At 51.5% G+C, this 18,494-nt stretch overlaps 1 protein-coding gene across 1 annotated transcript; it reads left to right on the plus strand.

The window, feature by feature from the left end:
• The first annotated feature begins 5,303 nt into the window (after positions 1–5,303).
• On the plus strand, positions 5,304–14,842 carry CDK5RAP3 (CDK5 regulatory subunit associated protein 3). The gene is made up of 14 exons (XM_025995820.2): positions 5,304–5,473; positions 5,702–5,747; positions 8,833–8,964; positions 9,236–9,336; positions 9,679–9,727; positions 10,378–10,556; positions 10,753–10,889; positions 11,116–11,260; positions 11,645–11,755; positions 12,293–12,368; positions 12,913–13,001; positions 13,635–13,840; positions 14,216–14,387; positions 14,494–14,842. Exons 1-14 carry the CDS (start codon positions 5,468–5,470, stop codon positions 14,557–14,559), a joined length of 1,515 nt encoding a protein of 504 aa, XP_025851605.2. The 5' UTR covers positions 5,304–5,467; the 3' UTR covers positions 14,560–14,842.
• The last annotated feature ends 3,652 nt before the right edge of the window (positions 14,843–18,494 follow it).

Raw genomic sequence — 18,494 nt, forward strand, 5'->3', positions numbered from 1 at the left:
CCACCAGGCTTACCCTAAGAAATTCTTAATCTTTCCTATTGCCTTTGTCCCACTCTCAATGGGTCAGGTAAATGTAAGAGAAAACCCATCTATTTTACCTGTTGTGATTTCAGCTATAGCAGGCCTCCTCTTAATTATCATCTTCCCAGGGGTTTATATGAACCAATTATTTTGCAAGGCCCTCCTGCCTCTGCAAGAAGTGTGCATAGTTGGAGTATCTGGCTGGCTCAGTTGGTGGAACATACAACCCTTGATCACTGGGTTGTGGATTTGAGTCCCACACTGGGTGTAAAGATTATTTAAAAATAAAATCTTAAAGAAAAATAAAGAAGTATACATGGTTGTCCCAGGAAGGTGCCCACAGCTTTCTAGATCTGTCACTTTGTCTGAAAGCCAAAGTGTCCTCTTAGAGTGGACAACCAGTCTAGAAGACACCAGAAGAGACTAAACACTCATCTCAGCCTAGGTATTGGGAAGAAACTGGAGGGATGGTGGGATGGGCCCTAACCTGGGGTACAGTGACCAAGGGTCGATGGCACCAATCCCATCTGTACTGGAAGGGCTCCTACTGGAGACACTCATCCCCCCACTCCTTGACTCCAAAATCTAAGCCTTTCTGATGCCTGGGACCTAGGGGGAGCGGGCATAAGGCTGTTCTCTGACCCGCACACTGGAGAAGGAGCCCCAGGGAGAATTGTAGTGGGCAGGATTTGCTGAAAACCACCTGTGGCCTGCCACTGGAGAATGTTACCAGAATCAGGTGCGGGCTTTGGAGGCTCTGGCCCATCTTTCTGAGAGGGACCAGCCTGGGAAGTAGGCCAAATCCTTGGCCTTCAGGAGATTCATTTCTGGGAAGAGCAGTATTGGGAGGGGAGTTTGAGATAAGGCTATAAACTATGAATATCTTTTAAACAGGCCGTTTTATTGCTTTATAATTTTTTTTAACTTTTAAATGCACCTCATTAGGGGGTGCCCAGGTGGCTCAGTCAGTTGAACCAGCCACTTTAGATTTTGGCTTAGGTAGACATCTAAATAAATTTTACCTATTTGAAAAAGAGAGAGACAGCAAGTGCAAGCAAGGGGAGAGATCGTGGGATTGGGCCCCTGTGTCTGGCTCAAGGCTCTACTTGGGGTCAGCTTGAGATTCTTTCTCTCTCCCTCTCCCAAGGCCCTCCCCTTCCCCCATTTGCACTTGCTCTCTCTCTAATAAATAGATAAAATCTTTAAAATAAATAAATTAAATAAACGCACCTCCCTAAAACTAGGTTCAAGAATGATATTCCAGAGACGCCTGGGTAGCTCAGTAGTTGAGCGTCTGCCTTTGGTTCAGGTTGTGATCCCCACCGAGATTGGGCTCCCTGTGTCAGGCTCCCCACTGGGAGCCTGCTTCTCCCTCTGCCTATGTCTCTGCCCTTCTCTGCATCTCTCATGAATAAATAAATAAATAAATAAATAATCTTTAAAAAATGATATTCCACAGACAAACATACAACATGCCTATCCTCAGAAATTTATCTTTGTTATCTGAGGCAAGTAAAATACACCCAGGGAGCCCCAAGGGTCTCAGTGCTCTATTGTGGCAGGAAGACCCAGCATCCTATTGGATTACAGTTTCAAGCAGTTCAGGGGCGCTGGTTCTAAGTCCTGGGCTAAGGAAGGAGGGATGCAAAAAAGAGCTGGGGAATGTGCAGCCCTCCTCTCAGACCAAGTGATCCTGGTCCCCACTCATTCCTAAATGCCCGCTTGTACATGCTAGACTTTTTATTCCTTCCTTTTTTATTATTATTATTTTTTATTTATTCATGAGAGACACAGAGAGAGACATAAGCAGCGGGAGAAGCAGGCTCCCTGCAGGGAGCCTGATGTGGGACTTGATCCGAGAACCCCAGGATCACGACCTGAGCCAAAGGCAGACGCTCAACCACTGAGCCACCCAGGTGCCCCCTTATTCCTTCCTTTAGGAGCATCCATTAAGTGCCTGACATTCAACATCAGGTGTCATCCAGGCACTGGGGTCACAGAGATGGACAAGCTGGTACTCCCTGCCAACAAGATGCTCACAGACTAGGTACGGAGACAGACTGGGGAAAAGCTACATAGAAACTACACTATAAACACCAAGATACCCCAGTTTCCAGGGCTTCAGCCCAGTTGGCAAGTACACCACACACACACATGCACATGCATACACACGTGCACACGCACACACACATATATCCCAACAATCTGTATGGCTGTGAGCAAGTACACAGAAAACACAGACCATAAAGTAATAAACATATGGAAGATAAAAGTAATGGATTATTTGAATGTCAAGGGTAAGTCTTTTTTTTTTTTATGGCTATTGTAGAAAGATAAGTAATGGGTGTTCTTGCCCAGAATGAGGGGTAGTAAGAAAGAACTTTGGAACAGGACAGGGACTGCAAAAGTAGGGGTTCCAGATATCTGGTGCAGCAACTGGGGAGAAAGTGGGAATCAGGCTGAAGCCACCAGGCTAAGGTGGCTGGGGCTGAGTGAATGGTAGGCAGGGTTATGGGAGAAGCCACATCCAACAGAGAACAAAGAATGCAGGCTGGAGAGCCAGACAGGCCTGGGTTTGAATCTCAGCCCCACCAACTACCAGCTGTGTGATTTTGGCCGCGTTACTTAACTTAGCTTTGGCTCCCTTACCTTTTAAAATCTGGCTAATAATAGTGCCCACATAATAAGGTTGTTGGAAGGATCAAATTAGATAAGGCTTGTAAAACATTTAGGTCTACACTGGCACGTGGCACATGGTTATCACTTAATAAGGAAGCTAACAACAACAGCACAGGATAGTCAAGCCGCCTGCCTGCATAGCCCCCTGGGGCTCTGTGCTTTCCTATCCAAAGCTGGCACAGGCCTGCTATGTCCTTCTCTACTTCCCTCCACATGCTGCCCTTTGCCCAGTTTCCTGTCTGCTAAATCAGCAAAGAATTGTGAGAATCACAGTCAGAAGCACCCCACCTGCCACCTTCAGATGGCTGCTGGAAGCCCACACTCCTCTGCTGTCTGGGGCAGTCACCCTGAGCCGAGGCCAGCAGGTCGACAGAACTAGTCTCAAACATCTTTCTGCTACACATGAGTCACCCCCGGGAGCTGTGGGTGGAGTGAAGTGCTGGTGGTCTCTGCCTCCACCAACTCACCCTGCCCTGCTCTGCCCCACCTGTTGGTTCAAGGAGGAGGGATGCGCCTCGAGGGTGGGGCAGGGCCTTGCTTCTTGGGATGTCCTGGGGAGCCAGGAACACATAGTTGGAGCCCAGTAAGTGTTTGTTTAATCACAGGGGAGCCCCAGCAATTCTTACAGCCTGAGTCAGGACTCTGAGATGGGAGCCAAATTCCCACGAGAGAACCCTGAAGAGGCCTTTAGTTCTGCCCTAAGAGCCATTTCAAGGGAAATCTTTCAACCCACTTTATAATAATGGCGATTAATGTTTCATGCACACACAGACACGCAGAGTCTACAAAGCATGAGAGATATATTAAAGCATGTTGTAAACTGCAGAGTTGTACATCTAGTATGTTTATTTATTTAAGCCTATAAACAGAAATACCAAGACAATCAGGATAGGTGCTATCTCCACATTGAGGAAACTGGCTGGCAGGGGGGTTATGGAAATAGTCCAAGGTCTCACTGGGCAGAAATCTAGGTCATCTCACTGCTCTATCACACCATGCAGTTCAGTAACAAATTTACTGGGTCCCAAGTGCTGTGGTGGCACAGAGGTGGGGGGTCCGTTAGAAAGAACCCGGCAGAGCCTTGGGAGGAGCTAACATCCTGGAAGGGGAGGGACCCCAAATGGCCCCAATACTCAGCCCTGTGTGATCACCTGTCTCACCACCCTGTCTCTCCACACCAGCCATTGCTTTCCCAGTCTCATGCCTTCCCTCAGCTTCAGCCACTGCATGGATTGATTATGGATCAGTCAGCCTGTGGCTCTCCAAAAGCTATATCCCCAGTCCCAGGGCTCCCCTGAACTCCAGAGCTGTAGACCCAAGTGCCTCCTGCACACTTTTGACATGGGGGCCTCCCAGCATCATTCACTGGGTAAGTTCAAGATCCCCAAGATCCCCACCCTCCCCAGTACCAGTTCAGCATCCTGCATTCCCCGTCTCAGATGATGGCACTCCTCATCCAACCACCTAGGTGTCATTCTTGCTGTCTATCTCCCCCACCCACATGGCCATTTGATGGCCAAGTTCTGTCCCATTCCCTCCAAAACATCTCTCAAATCCAGCCCTTCTCCTCCTCCTCCTGTCTTGTCCTCCATCAGGCCCTAATCTCTGCAATAATAACCTCCTGACAGTCTACCTGTCTCCAGTCTTATCTCTCGCAAATCTATCCTCTGCGGTCACAGGTCCTTCCCCTCTTCAAACCCTTCAAACCCTCCTCTAGTGGTTCCTCCCTGTCTGCAGGGGTGAAGTCCAAGTTCCTTCATGAGGCTCCTCCCTATGATAGGACCTTTCCACCTTTACAGTCTCCTGGCTGGCCACTCCTTGCCCCAAACTTTTACTGCACAAATGCTGGCCTGCCTTCACTGCCACTGCCACCACCAGCATCATCAGTGTGAGACCCGTCGGGGTGCCCTCTTGAAATTCTTCCATCATAAAAATTTATTTATTTATTTATTTAAAGGTTTTATTTATTATTTATTCATGAGAGACACAGAGAGAGAGGCAGAGACATAGGCAGAGGGAGAAGCAGGCTCCCTGCAGGGAGCCCAACATGGGACTCGATCCTGGGGACTCGATCCTGGGACTGCAGGATCAGGCCCTGGGCCGAAGGCGGCACTAAACTGCTGAGCCACCAGGGCTGCCCCAGCTCTTCTTTTAAAGACTCAATGTAGGTGTTATCTTTGGGATGCCTCCCCTTCCCCGCCCTAATCTACCCAGCACGTAGCAGGTACTCAACACATGTCTATCAGAGAAACTCAACGGGAAGGCAAAATGTGACAAGCGCCACCCACAAACGACGACGGACGGTAAAGCCAGGCAAGGCGGGAAGGAGGCATTTCTAACGGCCTCCGGGTGTCCAGGGTCAGCGCTAGGACCCTCTCCCGAGCCAGGTAATCCTAGCACCCGAGGCTCGGCGGCCACCTAGCCGGGAGCGGCGGGTATCAGCTCTCGGGCGCCCCCTGCCGCGAGCTCGCCGCCCCTGCAGCCTTTTCTCGGCGCCCCGCCCCTCTCCAGCCCTGAGCCCGCCTCGCGTCTCCCATTGGCTGACTCCCGTCCTCCCGCCTCTCCGGGCTCAGCCATTCGGAACCCCGAGGTGGGTGGGGCTTGTGGCCAGGGGAGGAGCGCGCGTCCCGATTGGCTCGGAGGAAGGTGGCTACGTGGCCGGAGGAGGCGCGTTCGGGCCTAAACAGAGGCTCCGCTAGCCCCGCGCGGGATTGGTTGTAGGTGGGGCTGGCGTGGGTCGCCAGCCGGAAGCGGAAGTGGAGGAAAGATGCAGGTGTGGGGCCTGGAGCTGGGGGCTGTGGGGGGCTGCTCCGGGGACCCGGGCTGAATTCGGCCCGTCAGTTCCTGGCCCGCGTCGCCGGCCTCTCTCCCGGGCGCGCCCCCCACCCCGGGCCCGTCATTCTGGCCCTGCAGGGCGGCGGTTGGGCCCCTGAACCGAGCGTGCAGGTGGCACGCCCCCTCGGCGCGCTCACGTCCCGTTCCCCGGCGTGTTTCCCACCAGGACCATCAGCACATGCCCATCGACATCCAGACCAGCAAGCTGCTCGGTAGGAGGGGACGCCCCGCGCAACCGGCTGCCAGGGGGAGGCCCTGCCCTTTGCTGCCTGTCGCCAACAGCTGGGAGCCCCGATGCCCCAAGGCCCCTGCTGGGGCGCTGACCCCTCGCGGTGATCTGCTCCCAGCCGCGTCTGCCTGCCGCGCTCGGAGGAGCGGGAAGGAACCGTCCATAGTCTGTACTTGAACCTTCAGCTTCCACCGTATAACATCATGCATGACACGTGCGGTCAATCATCAGGCCCAGATTAGTGGCTTACTGTAAAGATGGTCAGCTACTAAGTGGCAGATAGGAAGTTAGAGTTCGAGTCTGTCAGACTCCAATGTCTATGCTTTTTGTGTAGAAAAAACTTCCCTCCTTTTAAAAGAAATTATTTATTCATGGGAGACACAGAGAGCCGTGGAGACATAGGCAGAGGGAGAGGCAGGCTCCCTGTAGGGAGCCGGATGTGGGACTCGATCCCAGGACCCCAGGATCATGTCCTGAGCTGAAGACAGATGCTCAACCACTGAGCCACTCAGGCATCCCCCCCCCCCTTTTTTTTTAAGAGAAAAGCTTCCATCTTCCTCTGATTTTAGGAGGAAGAGGGACATAGACCCAATTGGGAACAAAGACCTTTTAGTGGCCAGGCCACCTTCCTGCTGTCTATATCTGATCTAAATACCTCCTCATTATTCACGGGAGACAAGAGAGAGGTTCTCTGCCTCTCTCTTGTCTCTCGTGAATAAATAAAATCTTTAAAAAGAATAAATAAATAAATACATACATACATACATACCTCCTCAGTTCAGAGCCAGGGAAGGACCTCCTCATATATGACCCTTCCAGGCAAGTGCACTACTCCTGGATTGTAAAATGCTAATTGCATTAATGGATTTGATGTCAGTTTTGTCATTAAGATGACATCTGACTAGGACAGCCCGGGTGGCTCGGAGGTTTAGCGCCGCCTTCAGCCCAGGGCCTGATCCTGGAGACCCCGGGGTCGAGTCCCACGTCGAGTCCCATGTCGCGATCCCTGCATGGAGCCTACTTCTCCCTCTGCCTGTGTCTCTGCCTCTCTGTCTCTCATGAATAAATAAAATCCTTAAAAAAAAAATGACGTCTGACTACCTCATCCCCTTCTAGTTCTATTGTATCTACAGAGTTTTTCTTTCTGAAGGTTTCAGAGGAATACAGCAGAGGGGATATAGCTGAAAACTAGTGTGAGAGCACAGTGTTCGATCAGTTGGCAGGTATGTTAATAAGGGCAGGGTTCTCAGTTCACTACTGTGGACTATTTAGTGAGTTCTATGCAGTGGCCACGTAATAGAGCTTCTTTTTTTTTAATTTTTTAAAAAGATTTACTTATTCATGAGAGACACACAGAGAGAGAGAGAGAGAGAGGCAAAGACACAGGCAGAGGGAGAAGTAAGCTCCATGCAGGGAGCCCGACTTCGGACTCAATCCCGGGATTCCAGGATCATGCCCTGAGCCAAAGGCAGGAGCTAAACCGCTGAGCCACCCAGGCTGCCCTGGAGCTTCTTTTTTAAAATATATTTTTATTTATGTATGTATTCAAGAGAGAGAGAGAGGCAGTCTCCTCATGGGAAGCCTGATGCAGGCAATCCCAGGACCCCGGGATCAGGCCCTGAGCCAAAGGCAGATGCTCAACCACTGAGCCACCCAGGTGTCCCCATAACGGAGACAAATTCAGATTTGTCCCAGTTCTTCAGCACTTGTGCACTCTTGGTGCATGAACTTGTCATTGGCTATGGAAGGACCAGGAAAACAACAACCATTCGTTGAGTCTTTGCTCTACCAGGTGCTGTTTTAGGCACTTGACATTGTAAAAATGAGCATATTTTACTTGGATTTATTGAGTCCTTGTCATATGCCAGGCACAGTATTCCATTCTCTCTTGTGTTCAATATCTTATCTACATTTTATATGTGGGGAAACTTGACGCACAGAATGGTTGAGAGACTTAAAGTTGATAATTAGGGGCACCTCGGTGGCTCAGTTAAGGGTCTTGATTTCGGCTCAGGTCATGGTCTCTGGGTTGTGGGATTAAGCCCCATGTTGGGCTCTGTGCTCAGTGGGGAGTCTGCCTAAGGTTCTCTCTCCTTCTACCCCCCCCCCACGCTCACATGCTCTCTCTTTCTCTCAAATAAATAAATCAATCTTAAAAAGGGGGGGGGGGTTAATAATTAGAAGCCAGGACCATCTGACTAGCTCTTAGCTGTCTCCTACTGAGGAAACATGCATGGCTCTCATCCACCCACACCCTCTCCTAAAAACAGATCTGGGCCCAGAGTCCAGGAGGTCAGTCACGTTGGTGTTCTTGTGGTGCCAGGCAGTTCTTCACTGTTGAGAGTACCAGTGTTACCTAGTCCTTAGGGCGCTGCAGGTATTAGGGGCTTTACAGTTGTTCATTCATCCGGTACTTGGCATAATCATCTTGTATTTTCCATTGTCATGGTTAATCCCAGCCCTGAGGAAGTGGAAGTTGAAAGCATCCTCTGTCAGTAAGAAAGATATAATTACCCATGGAAGCAAAAATATTATGGAGAATTTAGAGTGGTCAAAAGTGGCACTTTGATGTCAGGACCAATTTAAAGTTTTTCTTTATCCCTGCGTGGAGGCAGTTGCTCTATAAAAGTCATACAATGGGGCGCCTGGGTGGCTCATATCTGTCTTCGGCTCGGGTCATGATCTTGGGGTCATGCTGCGGTGGGGTCTGTTTAACCCCAGGGGTCCCTTTGAGCCTCTCTCTCTCTTTTTTTTTTTTTTTTTATTTATTCATTTATGAGACCAAGAAAGAGGCAGAGACACAGGTAGAGGGAGAAGTAGGCTCCCTGCCGGGAGCCTGATGCTGGACTCAATCCCAGGACCTCGGGATCACATCCTGAGCCGAAGGCAGACTCTCAACCACTGAGCCACCCAGGCGTTCCAGAGCCTCTCTTTATTCCCATGATGCTTGCACCTTAACCAATATACATATAACTTTTAGCCAGTGTCTTAGCATATTTCACCTGAATTAGTGGTGGGCTTCTGGCTGTGTCAGTGGGAATGCTGTGATGTGGGTGCTTCTCACACAGACTGGCTGGTGGACAGAAGGCACTGCAGTCTGAAATGGCAGAGTCTGGTGTTGACCATCCGAGAGAAGATCAATGCTGCCATCCAGGACATGCCAGAGAGCGAGGAGATCGCCCAGCTGCTCTCTGGATCCTGTGAGTGCTTCTGGGCTACATTACCAGAGCCCCTCTTTCCTGGAGCACTGGATATCAGCTGAGCCGCCCCCTTGTTGTTTAGCTGTAGGGCTGACCCCTAGAGAGAGATTTATTTTTGGGGTACAGATGCCAGTTTCTTCCAACACAGAATGCTGAGAGGGAGAGCTATACATGCTAAAGTTCTCAGCATATTCATCAGTTAGCCATGTGCTCAGAGTAGGTGGGGAAAATACTATAATTCCCAAAGTCTTTGTTTTTCGTTGCTTTTTAGACATTCACTACTTCCACTGCCTAAGGATTGTGGACCTTCTCAAAGGCACTGAAGCCTCCACAAAAAATATTTTTGGCCGGTACTCTTCACAGCGAATGAAGGCAAGTGTGGGCAAAGCTGCAGGGTCAGAGTCTCTGGTCTCGCTAAGGGTCCAGTGGAGATGCCTATGTAGACTGTTTCCTGAGCTTTCTCTTTGCCCCCAAAGTTTATTCCAAAGTAGATCCTATGCCTGGGTTTACGTTTTCAGTCCTACTGCTTTGGGGAGCACTTGTTGATGCCACATTCTTAAAAGGAAGTGTGTGGGGGTGTCCAGCCAGTGTTATGAAGAAGAGGTCTGTGTCTGATGTGATATGAGGGCTGGGGAGCGTCCCCCCTGGGGCTTGAGCTGGTATGTGGCTGCTGAGCGCCATTCCAGCTCACTTCCTATTTCTATCCTCACCCAGGACTGGCAGGAGATTGTAGCCCTGTATGAGAAGGACAACACCTACCTAGGTAAAGTAGCCTAGCCTGGGAAACCTGGTGTCCATGGGGCGGCCCACTCCCAAGAGTTCTGAGACTCTAGGCTTCTAGGAGGCACAGTCCTTGTGGGGGAAGAAGCTGGGGTATAGATGTTTACCAGGTGGGCAAAGAAGTTCCCCAAAGAGTATTGGGAGGAGGAGGAAGACCAGGCAGGTAGTAGGTATTGGCCAGGCCGGGCCTGGCAGGTATGTGTAGGTCCTCATTACTGACCTCTTGGTGACTGACCCACCTCCTCTGCACCCCTAGTCTCCACTGGGAAGAAGAGGGGCCACATTGGGTGCCTGAGAGCATAATTACAGGGCTTATGGTACTTTGGGGTATGTTTCCTCAAAGTCTTAATAATAATAGCTCATACTTACCAAGCACCTACTAAATGCAAGGAATTATACTCATGTTTTATGTGGATTCTCTCTCTTAATCCTCATGGTAAATATGATTGTCCCTATGTTACAGAACAGGATTGGATTGGTGAGGTTGAATGTGTGAGGTTCCATGGCTGGGAGGGGGGAGCTGGGAGGCCAAGCCACGCTCTCTGCTGCCATGGGGTGTATTTGCACATGTCACAGGGGCATGTTTGCCTCGGGGTGTGGGCATCTGGGGTAAATTTCCTGGGCTCCTTTCAGTGGAACTCTCCAGCCTCCTGGTTCGGAATGTCAACTATGAGATCCCCTCACTGAAGAAGCGGATCGCCAAGTGCCAGCAGCTGCAGCAAGAATATAGTCGCAAGGAGGAGGAGGGCCAGGCGGGGGCTGCGGAGATGCGGGAGCAGTTCTACCACTCGTGCAAGCAGTATGGCATCACGGTGAGCTGGAGGGCACCTGGCGCCTCTGTTGGCCTGAACCCAGCCCCTTCGCTTTTGGGAGAGGCTCCCTTCTCGGCCAGTTGTGCCCTTCTTAGCCAGTGTCTCACCCATCTGCAATCTTTGGGTGTTCTTTTTAGCTCGCTGCACTGTGCTTCCCACTGCTCCTGTCTTAGCCCTCTTCTCCCATCCTCTCTAGGGAGACAACGTCCGAAGAGAACTGCTGGCCCTGGTGAAAGACCTGCCGAGTCAGCTGGCTGAGATTGGGGCAGGGGCTCAGGCCCTGGGTGAAGCCATCGATCTGTACCAGGCCTGTGTGGGGTTTGTGTGTGAAAGGTAAAGGACCTTAGTTTCTCTCCAGCGCGGGGGGACAGTTGACCTGACCTATTTTCCTTGGCTGTTCTGTCTCCTCTACTTGTGCTTTTCCCACCTCACGTTTTGAGTTTTGGTTTACACACGTGAGCCTGTGGGAGCTCCCCCACCTGGCCTGGGGGCGCAGGCCGGAGCCCCGCGTGGGCTTCACGTGTGTGCAGCAGGAGCGTCAGGCAGTGCTCTGTTGCAGTCCTACAGAGCAGGTGCTGCCAATGCTGCGGTTCGTGCAGAGGCGGGGGAACTCCACGGTGTACGAATGGAGAATGGGGACAGAACCCTCTGTGGTGGAGCGGCCCCACCTCGAGGAGCTGCCTGAGCAGGTGGAAGAAGACATGGTAAGACAAACCTGGCGAGAGCCATGTCCTCATGCCCCACAGCTCCACCTCTACCTGAGTGCAGAGTCCCAGAAGGAAGAAAGTAGGATTTGGGTGCGAGAGACCCTAGCTGGAAGGGCCCAGAAGGCCCTCCTTTATTTTTACAGGCTTCTTGAGGCCAGAGCAGAGATGAGTGTTGTAGAGACTCAGCAAGCTGGTTGACCTTGAACTAGGAATCCTGTCCTGTGAACTCTCTGAAGATGTGCTGTCCTTCAGGGAGCCCCCAAGCCATTGCCCTTCAACAGTGTGCTGGCGCCCCCTAGAGGGGCAGCTGAGACCTCTGGGGAGGCACACCCCTTTCTTTTCACCCACTTTCTCTAAGCTAACACTTTTTTCCCCTGCTAGATTGACTGGGGCGACTTTGGAGTGGAAGTGACTGCCGAAGGGACCGATTCTGGCATCTCTGCCCAGGCTGCTGGAATTGACTGGGGCATCTCCCTGGAATCAGACTCAAAGGTTAGGAAGCCCTCTTAGCCCATCTCTCTGAGGACTTGCTGTGTGATCTCTGCTTTGGTGTCGAGAGAAGTGTTGTCTGTCTTTAAAGATGTTACCTGAAGTGTGCAGCCCCGGTGGCTTAGCAGTTTAGTTCCGCCTTCAGCCCAGGGTGTGATCCTGGAGACCCGGGATCGAGTCCCATGTTAGGCTCCCTGAAGGAAGCCTACTTCTCCCTCCGCTGCGCCCCCCGCCCAACCCCCCGCCTCTCAAGTTAAACAAAAAAAACTTAAAAAACAAAAAGATGTTGCCCGTAGACCTCAGGCGAGGTATAGTCCAAGGGGGGGCATTTGACCCCTTTTCTCCTGGTATGTGGGGGTCTTGGCAGGTGGTAACTCTAAGCAGGGATGAGGGTAGCAACATATGTGGCTGCAAGTCCTTCATACAGTTGAAATGTGCAGGCATACTGAGCTTATCAAGGGTTTGGTTTTGGTTTATTCTGTCTCCCTTTGCTGGGGAAGATTCTTGCAACCCTGCTGAGCTTCTTTGCTTTCCACCCAGGAAGCTGGAGGTGATGGGATTGACTGGGGAGACGACGCCGCTTTGCAGATCACAGTGCTGGAAGCCGGAACCCAGGGTAAGTGCCCTCCTCCCTGTAGCTTTGGCAGGAGTGGATGCTCAAAGGTCCCTGTGTCTCTGGAAACAAAAAAAATGCACTGCCAAGATTGGGCTGCTCACACATCTAACTGTTTTCTCAAAATCATGATGATGATGTGAGAGTAGAGTAACGGAAGTTCTAAAAAAAGTATTTTAAAGATTTTATTTATTTATTCATGAGAGACCGAGAGAGACAGACAGACAGAAGGAGAAGCAGGCTCCCTGATGAAGCCACTAGAGGGCGGTGCAGGATGAAACTTCGTGGCCGACAGAGCTGAGGGGCCCTTTCCAGGCCCTAAAGCCAGCTCTGTGGTCCTCCTCCCAGATTGGCAGTTGGAAGTAGTGTGTGATTCGAGTTAAGACAATGGGAAAAGGTAATCCTTCCCCTCACCCTGGGGTGAGACATCAAGTAGCTTCTGCAATGAGTTTTTGTCCATATTAGCCCACCAGAACTTCTCAAAGTTGAGGGTCTTTTTCTCTGGTCCCCAGCGACTTTATCATTTGTCTGACTCTCTTCCTGGCAGCTCCAGAAGGTGTTGCTAGGGGCCCAGACGCCCTGACACTTCTCGAATACCCCGAGACCCGGAATCAGTTCATCGATGAGCTCATGGAGGTACCTTCATCCTCTGTGGATGGACCCTTCCCGCTTGTGTTCATCTCCATCTGTTCCCCTCCCAGTGGCCTGGTGGCTGGTGAGGGCCTCATCTGCGTTCATAGTCCTCACCTGTTCCCTTTTCTTTTTGCTCAGAGAGGCTCCTCTTAGACTCCAGGGCAAAGGAGGACAAAAGGATGGAGTTTCTCTGGTTAGAATAAGAGTGATAAGATATGTGGCTGGTTCTCAGATTCTTCCCAGCCCTTTCTTAGTCCAGGCTTCTCAAATATGGATTCCAGTTCCCTGAATCTCATTCCTCTCACAGAGAGAAAATACCTTCACTGGGACAGAGAGAACCCGTCAAATCTCTGTGTTTATAGTTATCTGAGCCACATGTTGGGAAGAAGGAGAGGTGTCCAGGGCTGGGGGTGGTGGGGAGTGAGATAGCAGGAGGGGCGGGAGATTAGCGGTGGAGGCTGCTTCAGGCTCTCACGTCATAGTTGGTAAGTTTCTAGCAATTAAAGTGTTCAGAAGAAATAATCCCTCCTCACCAGGAGTCTAGCCCTCACATCTCATTCTTGCATTATGAGCAGTCTGAGGGCTTAGCCTCTGAATTCTCTTCTTGATGTCAACCAGATCCTCTTCTGCCCTCAGCTCGAGATCTTCTTGTCCCAGAGAGCCGTGGAGATGAGTGAGGAGGCAGACATTTTGTCTGTGAGCCAGTTCCAACTAGCTCCAGCCATCCTGCAGGGCCAGACCAAGGAGAAGATGGTTACCATGGTGTCGACACTACAGGACCTGATTGGCCGGCTCACCAGTCTTCGAATGCAACACCTGTTTATGATCCTGGCCTCCCCAAGGTCTGGCTTTCCTATTGACACTGGGCTCTTCCGGAGCGTGATGTGGCGTGCCGCCATCTTGAGCAGCCCTGACTCTTTGCGTTCCCCTTCTCCATGACTCCTCAGAGCTCTTCTCTGCCTCCCATGGCAGCTCTGTCACAGCTGGGATCCAGGGTTCTCTTGGGGCAGGATGGGGTGGTTTGACATGCAGGCAGGCTCTGCTTCCCAAGTAAGACAGGAGAAGTGGGAGCCATAAACCTTGCAGGAAGGGAATGAAGGGGGTGGAGGCCAAGTCGCTGGGCAGGGATTTGGTTGCCTTTGCCTTTCCCAGCAGATGAATGGGGATACTCAGGCTACTCAGCTGCCTCAGACGCTTAACCCGAGTGCCCCGCACAGGTATGTGGATCGAGTGACGGGGTTTCTCCAGCAAAAGCTGAAGCAGTCCCAGCTGCTGGCTTTGAAGAAAGAGCTGATGGTGCAGAAGCAGCAGGAAGCACTTCAGGAGCAGGCAGCCCTGGAGCCCAAGCTAGATCTACTGCTAGAGAAGACCAAGGAGCTTCAGAAGCTGGTAAGACAGGAAAGGCAAACCTGCCCAGGGGGAGGACCCCCAGATTATACAGAACGAGGCACCTTTGCCTCTCTGCTTCTACCCACTTGGTATCACTGTCTTTCAGATCGAAGCTGACATTTCCAAGAGGTACGGTGGGCGCCCCGTGAACCTGATGGGAACTTCTCTGTGACAGCCTCCACAGGTCCACCTGCCCGTCTTCCCAGCCTTCTGGCAGGAGGGGAAGACAGCCTGGGCTGAAGTGGCAGGGCCCTTCCTAGCCAGAGACCAGGGGATTGGAGGATGGAAAGCCACGTGAAGGAGCCATCTCCTCGATGGTGACCTTTGACACTTGCTATACTCTCTGGCAAGAAGCTATCTTGATTGGCCCTACGACCCTCAGTCTGAGACCACAGTTTCTGGGGCTTCTCATCATCTAGTTGGACTTAATAAAAAAGGAAGAGGCTCTTGCTTCACTACTGAGAGTTTGTGCTTCTCTGGCCCTTGAATCAAGGCTTTGCACCTGTTTGGGCTCTTGATCCAGTGGGCTGCCAAGGCCACCAGCTGTTCCTACAGAGCCCCAAGGGGGGAGGGACTTCCCCCCCTTTCTTGTGACAGGCAGGGCCCTAGATTAGTATCTACAAGTGGTTCCGCAGGGGGCTCTTGGGGATCTCCATTGGCTGGGCCCCTTTTCCTGTCCATGGCCAGGCTAGACTGCCCTGCTCAGGCCAGAAGCCCAAGGGTAGTAGTCAAGTGGCAGCCTTGTTGGAGCCAAGCAAAGCTGTATTTTCCTTTTAATCACAGCTTACCTCCAGGCAGAGGGAAGATGTGGTTTGGGAGGAAGGGTCTGATAAACAAGGTGGAGACAGGAGTTGTCACCTTTGCTAGCTAGCTGCCTGTTCACTTCCTCCCCATAACTGCCAGCACCGTGATTGGGTAGAGGCCACCCCAGGATAGCACCCCTCTCCCCAGCCACCTACCCATCCCCATTTCCCAGGAAGGGTAGGGGTTGGGGGTGGCCAGCAATTCGATTTTAATTTCATAGCAGAGCAGTTGATTCATGGCTCTTTGTCGCTGGCGTTGACTCCCGTAATGACTTTCCATCAAAATGAAAAGTGGAGTGACACCACTCATTATTCCTGCTGCTTGTTATCTCAGTTCTGGGGAGGGCCGCCCCCTCCCTGCTGCCTTTCAGCCGTCCTGGACAGTGAGTGATGGCCCCTATTAATCACCGACCCCGCGGACTCCGGCGGACACACGCTATCCAAAGGAGAGAGAGATAAGGCAGCATGAACTGCTCAGAGCCGCTCCTATCAATTAATGTCAGCCCATCGCTTCCCCCCAATCTTTGCGTGTTCACCTCCTTTTGGAGGTATCGGGGGCTGAAATTACTCTAGGAATTGGAAAAGGAAAAACAACCCGTGCGGAATGTCGAGGTAAAGCTGTCCTTAGAATCGAAGGATGTAACAGGGACCGGGTGGGCTGTACCCTGCCCTCCGTCTTTGTGGACATGTGCGGCCTAGGAAGCTGAGTCTCTTAGGCCCTTTCCCTCTGAGAGGGTGGCTGCTACCTCCTGCCCCACCTGTTCGGCTGCTGGTTCCACCGGCCTTCTGGCCTGCCTCTTGCAGCAGCCATCCACTCACCAAGGCATTGCTACCCTCGCCTGGTCAGTGTCCCTCGTCCAATCACCAGCTGCTACATGGATGGATGCTGTCGCTTCCAGGAACCTAGCTGCAGGGAGAAGCCCTGTGAACCATGTGACAACGGTGGACCAGTTTCAGGCCTTAAAATTTCCTGCTCCTGCCCTGCCGGAGGAGCACCTTGCCTGCCTGCCTGCTCTGCTCTGCCTGAGGTTGATGGCAGGAAGTCATACAGGCTGAGGTGTGGCCATCTTCACAGGAGGGGAAGTGGGTTTAGATAGGCTTCTCTCAGCAGATTTGGGGCACCTTGTTAAGTGGTGTGGTTAGGGGACTGTTCTCACAGGGATCAGACCTCATCCACTGCTTAGCTGGTAAAATGAAGGCCTACCCTACACTGATGTCAATTGGGTTTGTTTTGTTTTGTTTTTTAAAGATTATATTTATTCATCTGAAAAAGAGAATGCATGAGCAGGGCGGGGTGGGGGGAGAAGCAAACAGGGAGCCCCGACACGGGGCTCGATCCCAGGACCCCAAGATCATGACATGAGCTGAAGGTACGTGCCCAACCGACTGAGGCACCCAGGCACCCCAATGTCAATTGTCTCTTAAAAGTCTCTAACCCTATAACATTAGTCTTGTCCAGAACCTTTAGCTCCTAGCCTTTTGGCCTGGGCTTCACTTCCTGGAACCCACTTTCCCAGCCACGCTGAGACATTGGAGATCCCACCCGGCTCCTTTACCCCATGGGAGAACAGCACTGTGTCTTGCAGATCTGCTCCCAGATTCCCCTTAGCATTGCTCTGATTGCAGTTGGGTCCCCGCTTGCTTTTCTCTGAATTGCCTGACAATTCATTGTGAGGATTAAACGAGTTAACACACACAGAGTTCTCAGAATGCTGTCTGGCACAGAGAAAGCACTCCTGGACAAATGTGAGCTCTTAGTTTTGGTTTGTGAAACAGTGGTTAGGGACTCTTCATCCCGGTCTAACTTGCCTTCCAGGAAGGGAATGGTGGGAGGTTCTTTGTGGAGCTTGAAGACCAAGTTCTGAGCAGTCAGATTCTGGGGCTTCGAGAAAATGTTCTGGGAGAGGAGGAGGAGGTGGACCAAGATTTATCCTTAGTTTGGTGTGAATCGTATTGCCAAGTGCACACCCTACCTTCACGTTCACTTTTTTTTTTTTTAAGATTTTATGTATTTATTCATGAAAGACACACACACACACACACACACACACACACAGAGGCAGAGACACAGGCAGAGGGAGAAGCAGACTCCAGGCAGGGAGCCCGACATGGGACCCAATCCCGGGTCCCTAGGATCACGCCCTGGGCCAAAGGTGGTGCTAAATCGCTGAGCTACCTGCCCTCCTGTTCACTTTTATGCCACCTTTTTCCAGGGAAGATTTCAGTCTCTCTCACCACTCAGCTCACTTGTCACCTTCCTTCAGACAATGGGGCAGAGTCAGTTTTCCTAGATCCTCTCTCCCTGCTAAATCCAGCTGCCCAAGCCCCATTACCGTCTCTCTGCTCACGTGAAGCCTTTCTTCCCACATCTTCTCCAAGTGCTGCTCTAGTCAGAGTCCACAGAAGTAGGATTCCTTTGCACCGCAGCTTGTGATGGTGGCCACGACCAGGAGCTAAGCGGAGTGCTGACAGCTGTTCATCTGGCTTCTGGCTGCCCACTAAGGGCTTGCCGAGGAGATCGGGTCCTACCCATCTAGAACTAGCTCCCCATGGCCAGTGTGGGCAGGGATTCTCTCTGTCATGCAGAAGGGAATTCTCACTGAGAGAATGGCCTAGAGCCAAGGACCAAAGCAAAGCACCCCCACCATGCCGGGGTGGGGGCTGCAGTCCTGCTTGTTCCCTCACATGTACCTCCCTGCTCCCCTTTCTGTCTCTCTCCTTAATTCCCAGATGTTGCTTCAGTCTCCCCCCTAGAAACACAGGTCCTGTGGCTCTTCCCTGACTCCTCATCTGCATCTGCTTGTCTTGTCACTAATTTTTATTTCATTTAATTGCCACCCATTCTCTCCACATTCCTGTACACGCTCATATGAAACCTGATAATTGTAGTAGGTTAGGAAGGAAACAGGCAAAGCATCATGATAATTAGCACATTCTCTAGATCTGGACCGCCTGGGTCAAATCCTGGCTCTGTTCTTGCCACCATGTGATCTTGGGCAAGTCCCTGGACCTCTCTGGGCCTTCTTTCCTTCCCGTATAAAATGATACTGCTGGCCTCAGGGTAGGGAGCCATGGCAAGAGCGTACAGTGCCTAGATGGCCACTGGCCCAGTTAGACTCCACAGTCAGCTGTTGTGAGAGGGGATGGACCCAAAAGAACCTGGACTTAAAGTCAGAAACTTGTGTTTGGGTGTCAGCTCTGTATGTCCCAGGTATCCCTAAATATTCTGAACCAAACCCATAGCTTTCTCCATTCCACTCTTCATCCCTATCTGATATTTTCTATAGGTCAAGCAGCAGGCTCC

This window comes from Vulpes vulpes, chromosome 2 (assembly GCF_048418805.1).
Source record: "Vulpes vulpes isolate BD-2025 chromosome 2, VulVul3, whole genome shotgun sequence".
NCBI lineage: Eukaryota > Metazoa > Chordata > Mammalia > Carnivora > Canidae > Vulpes > Vulpes vulpes.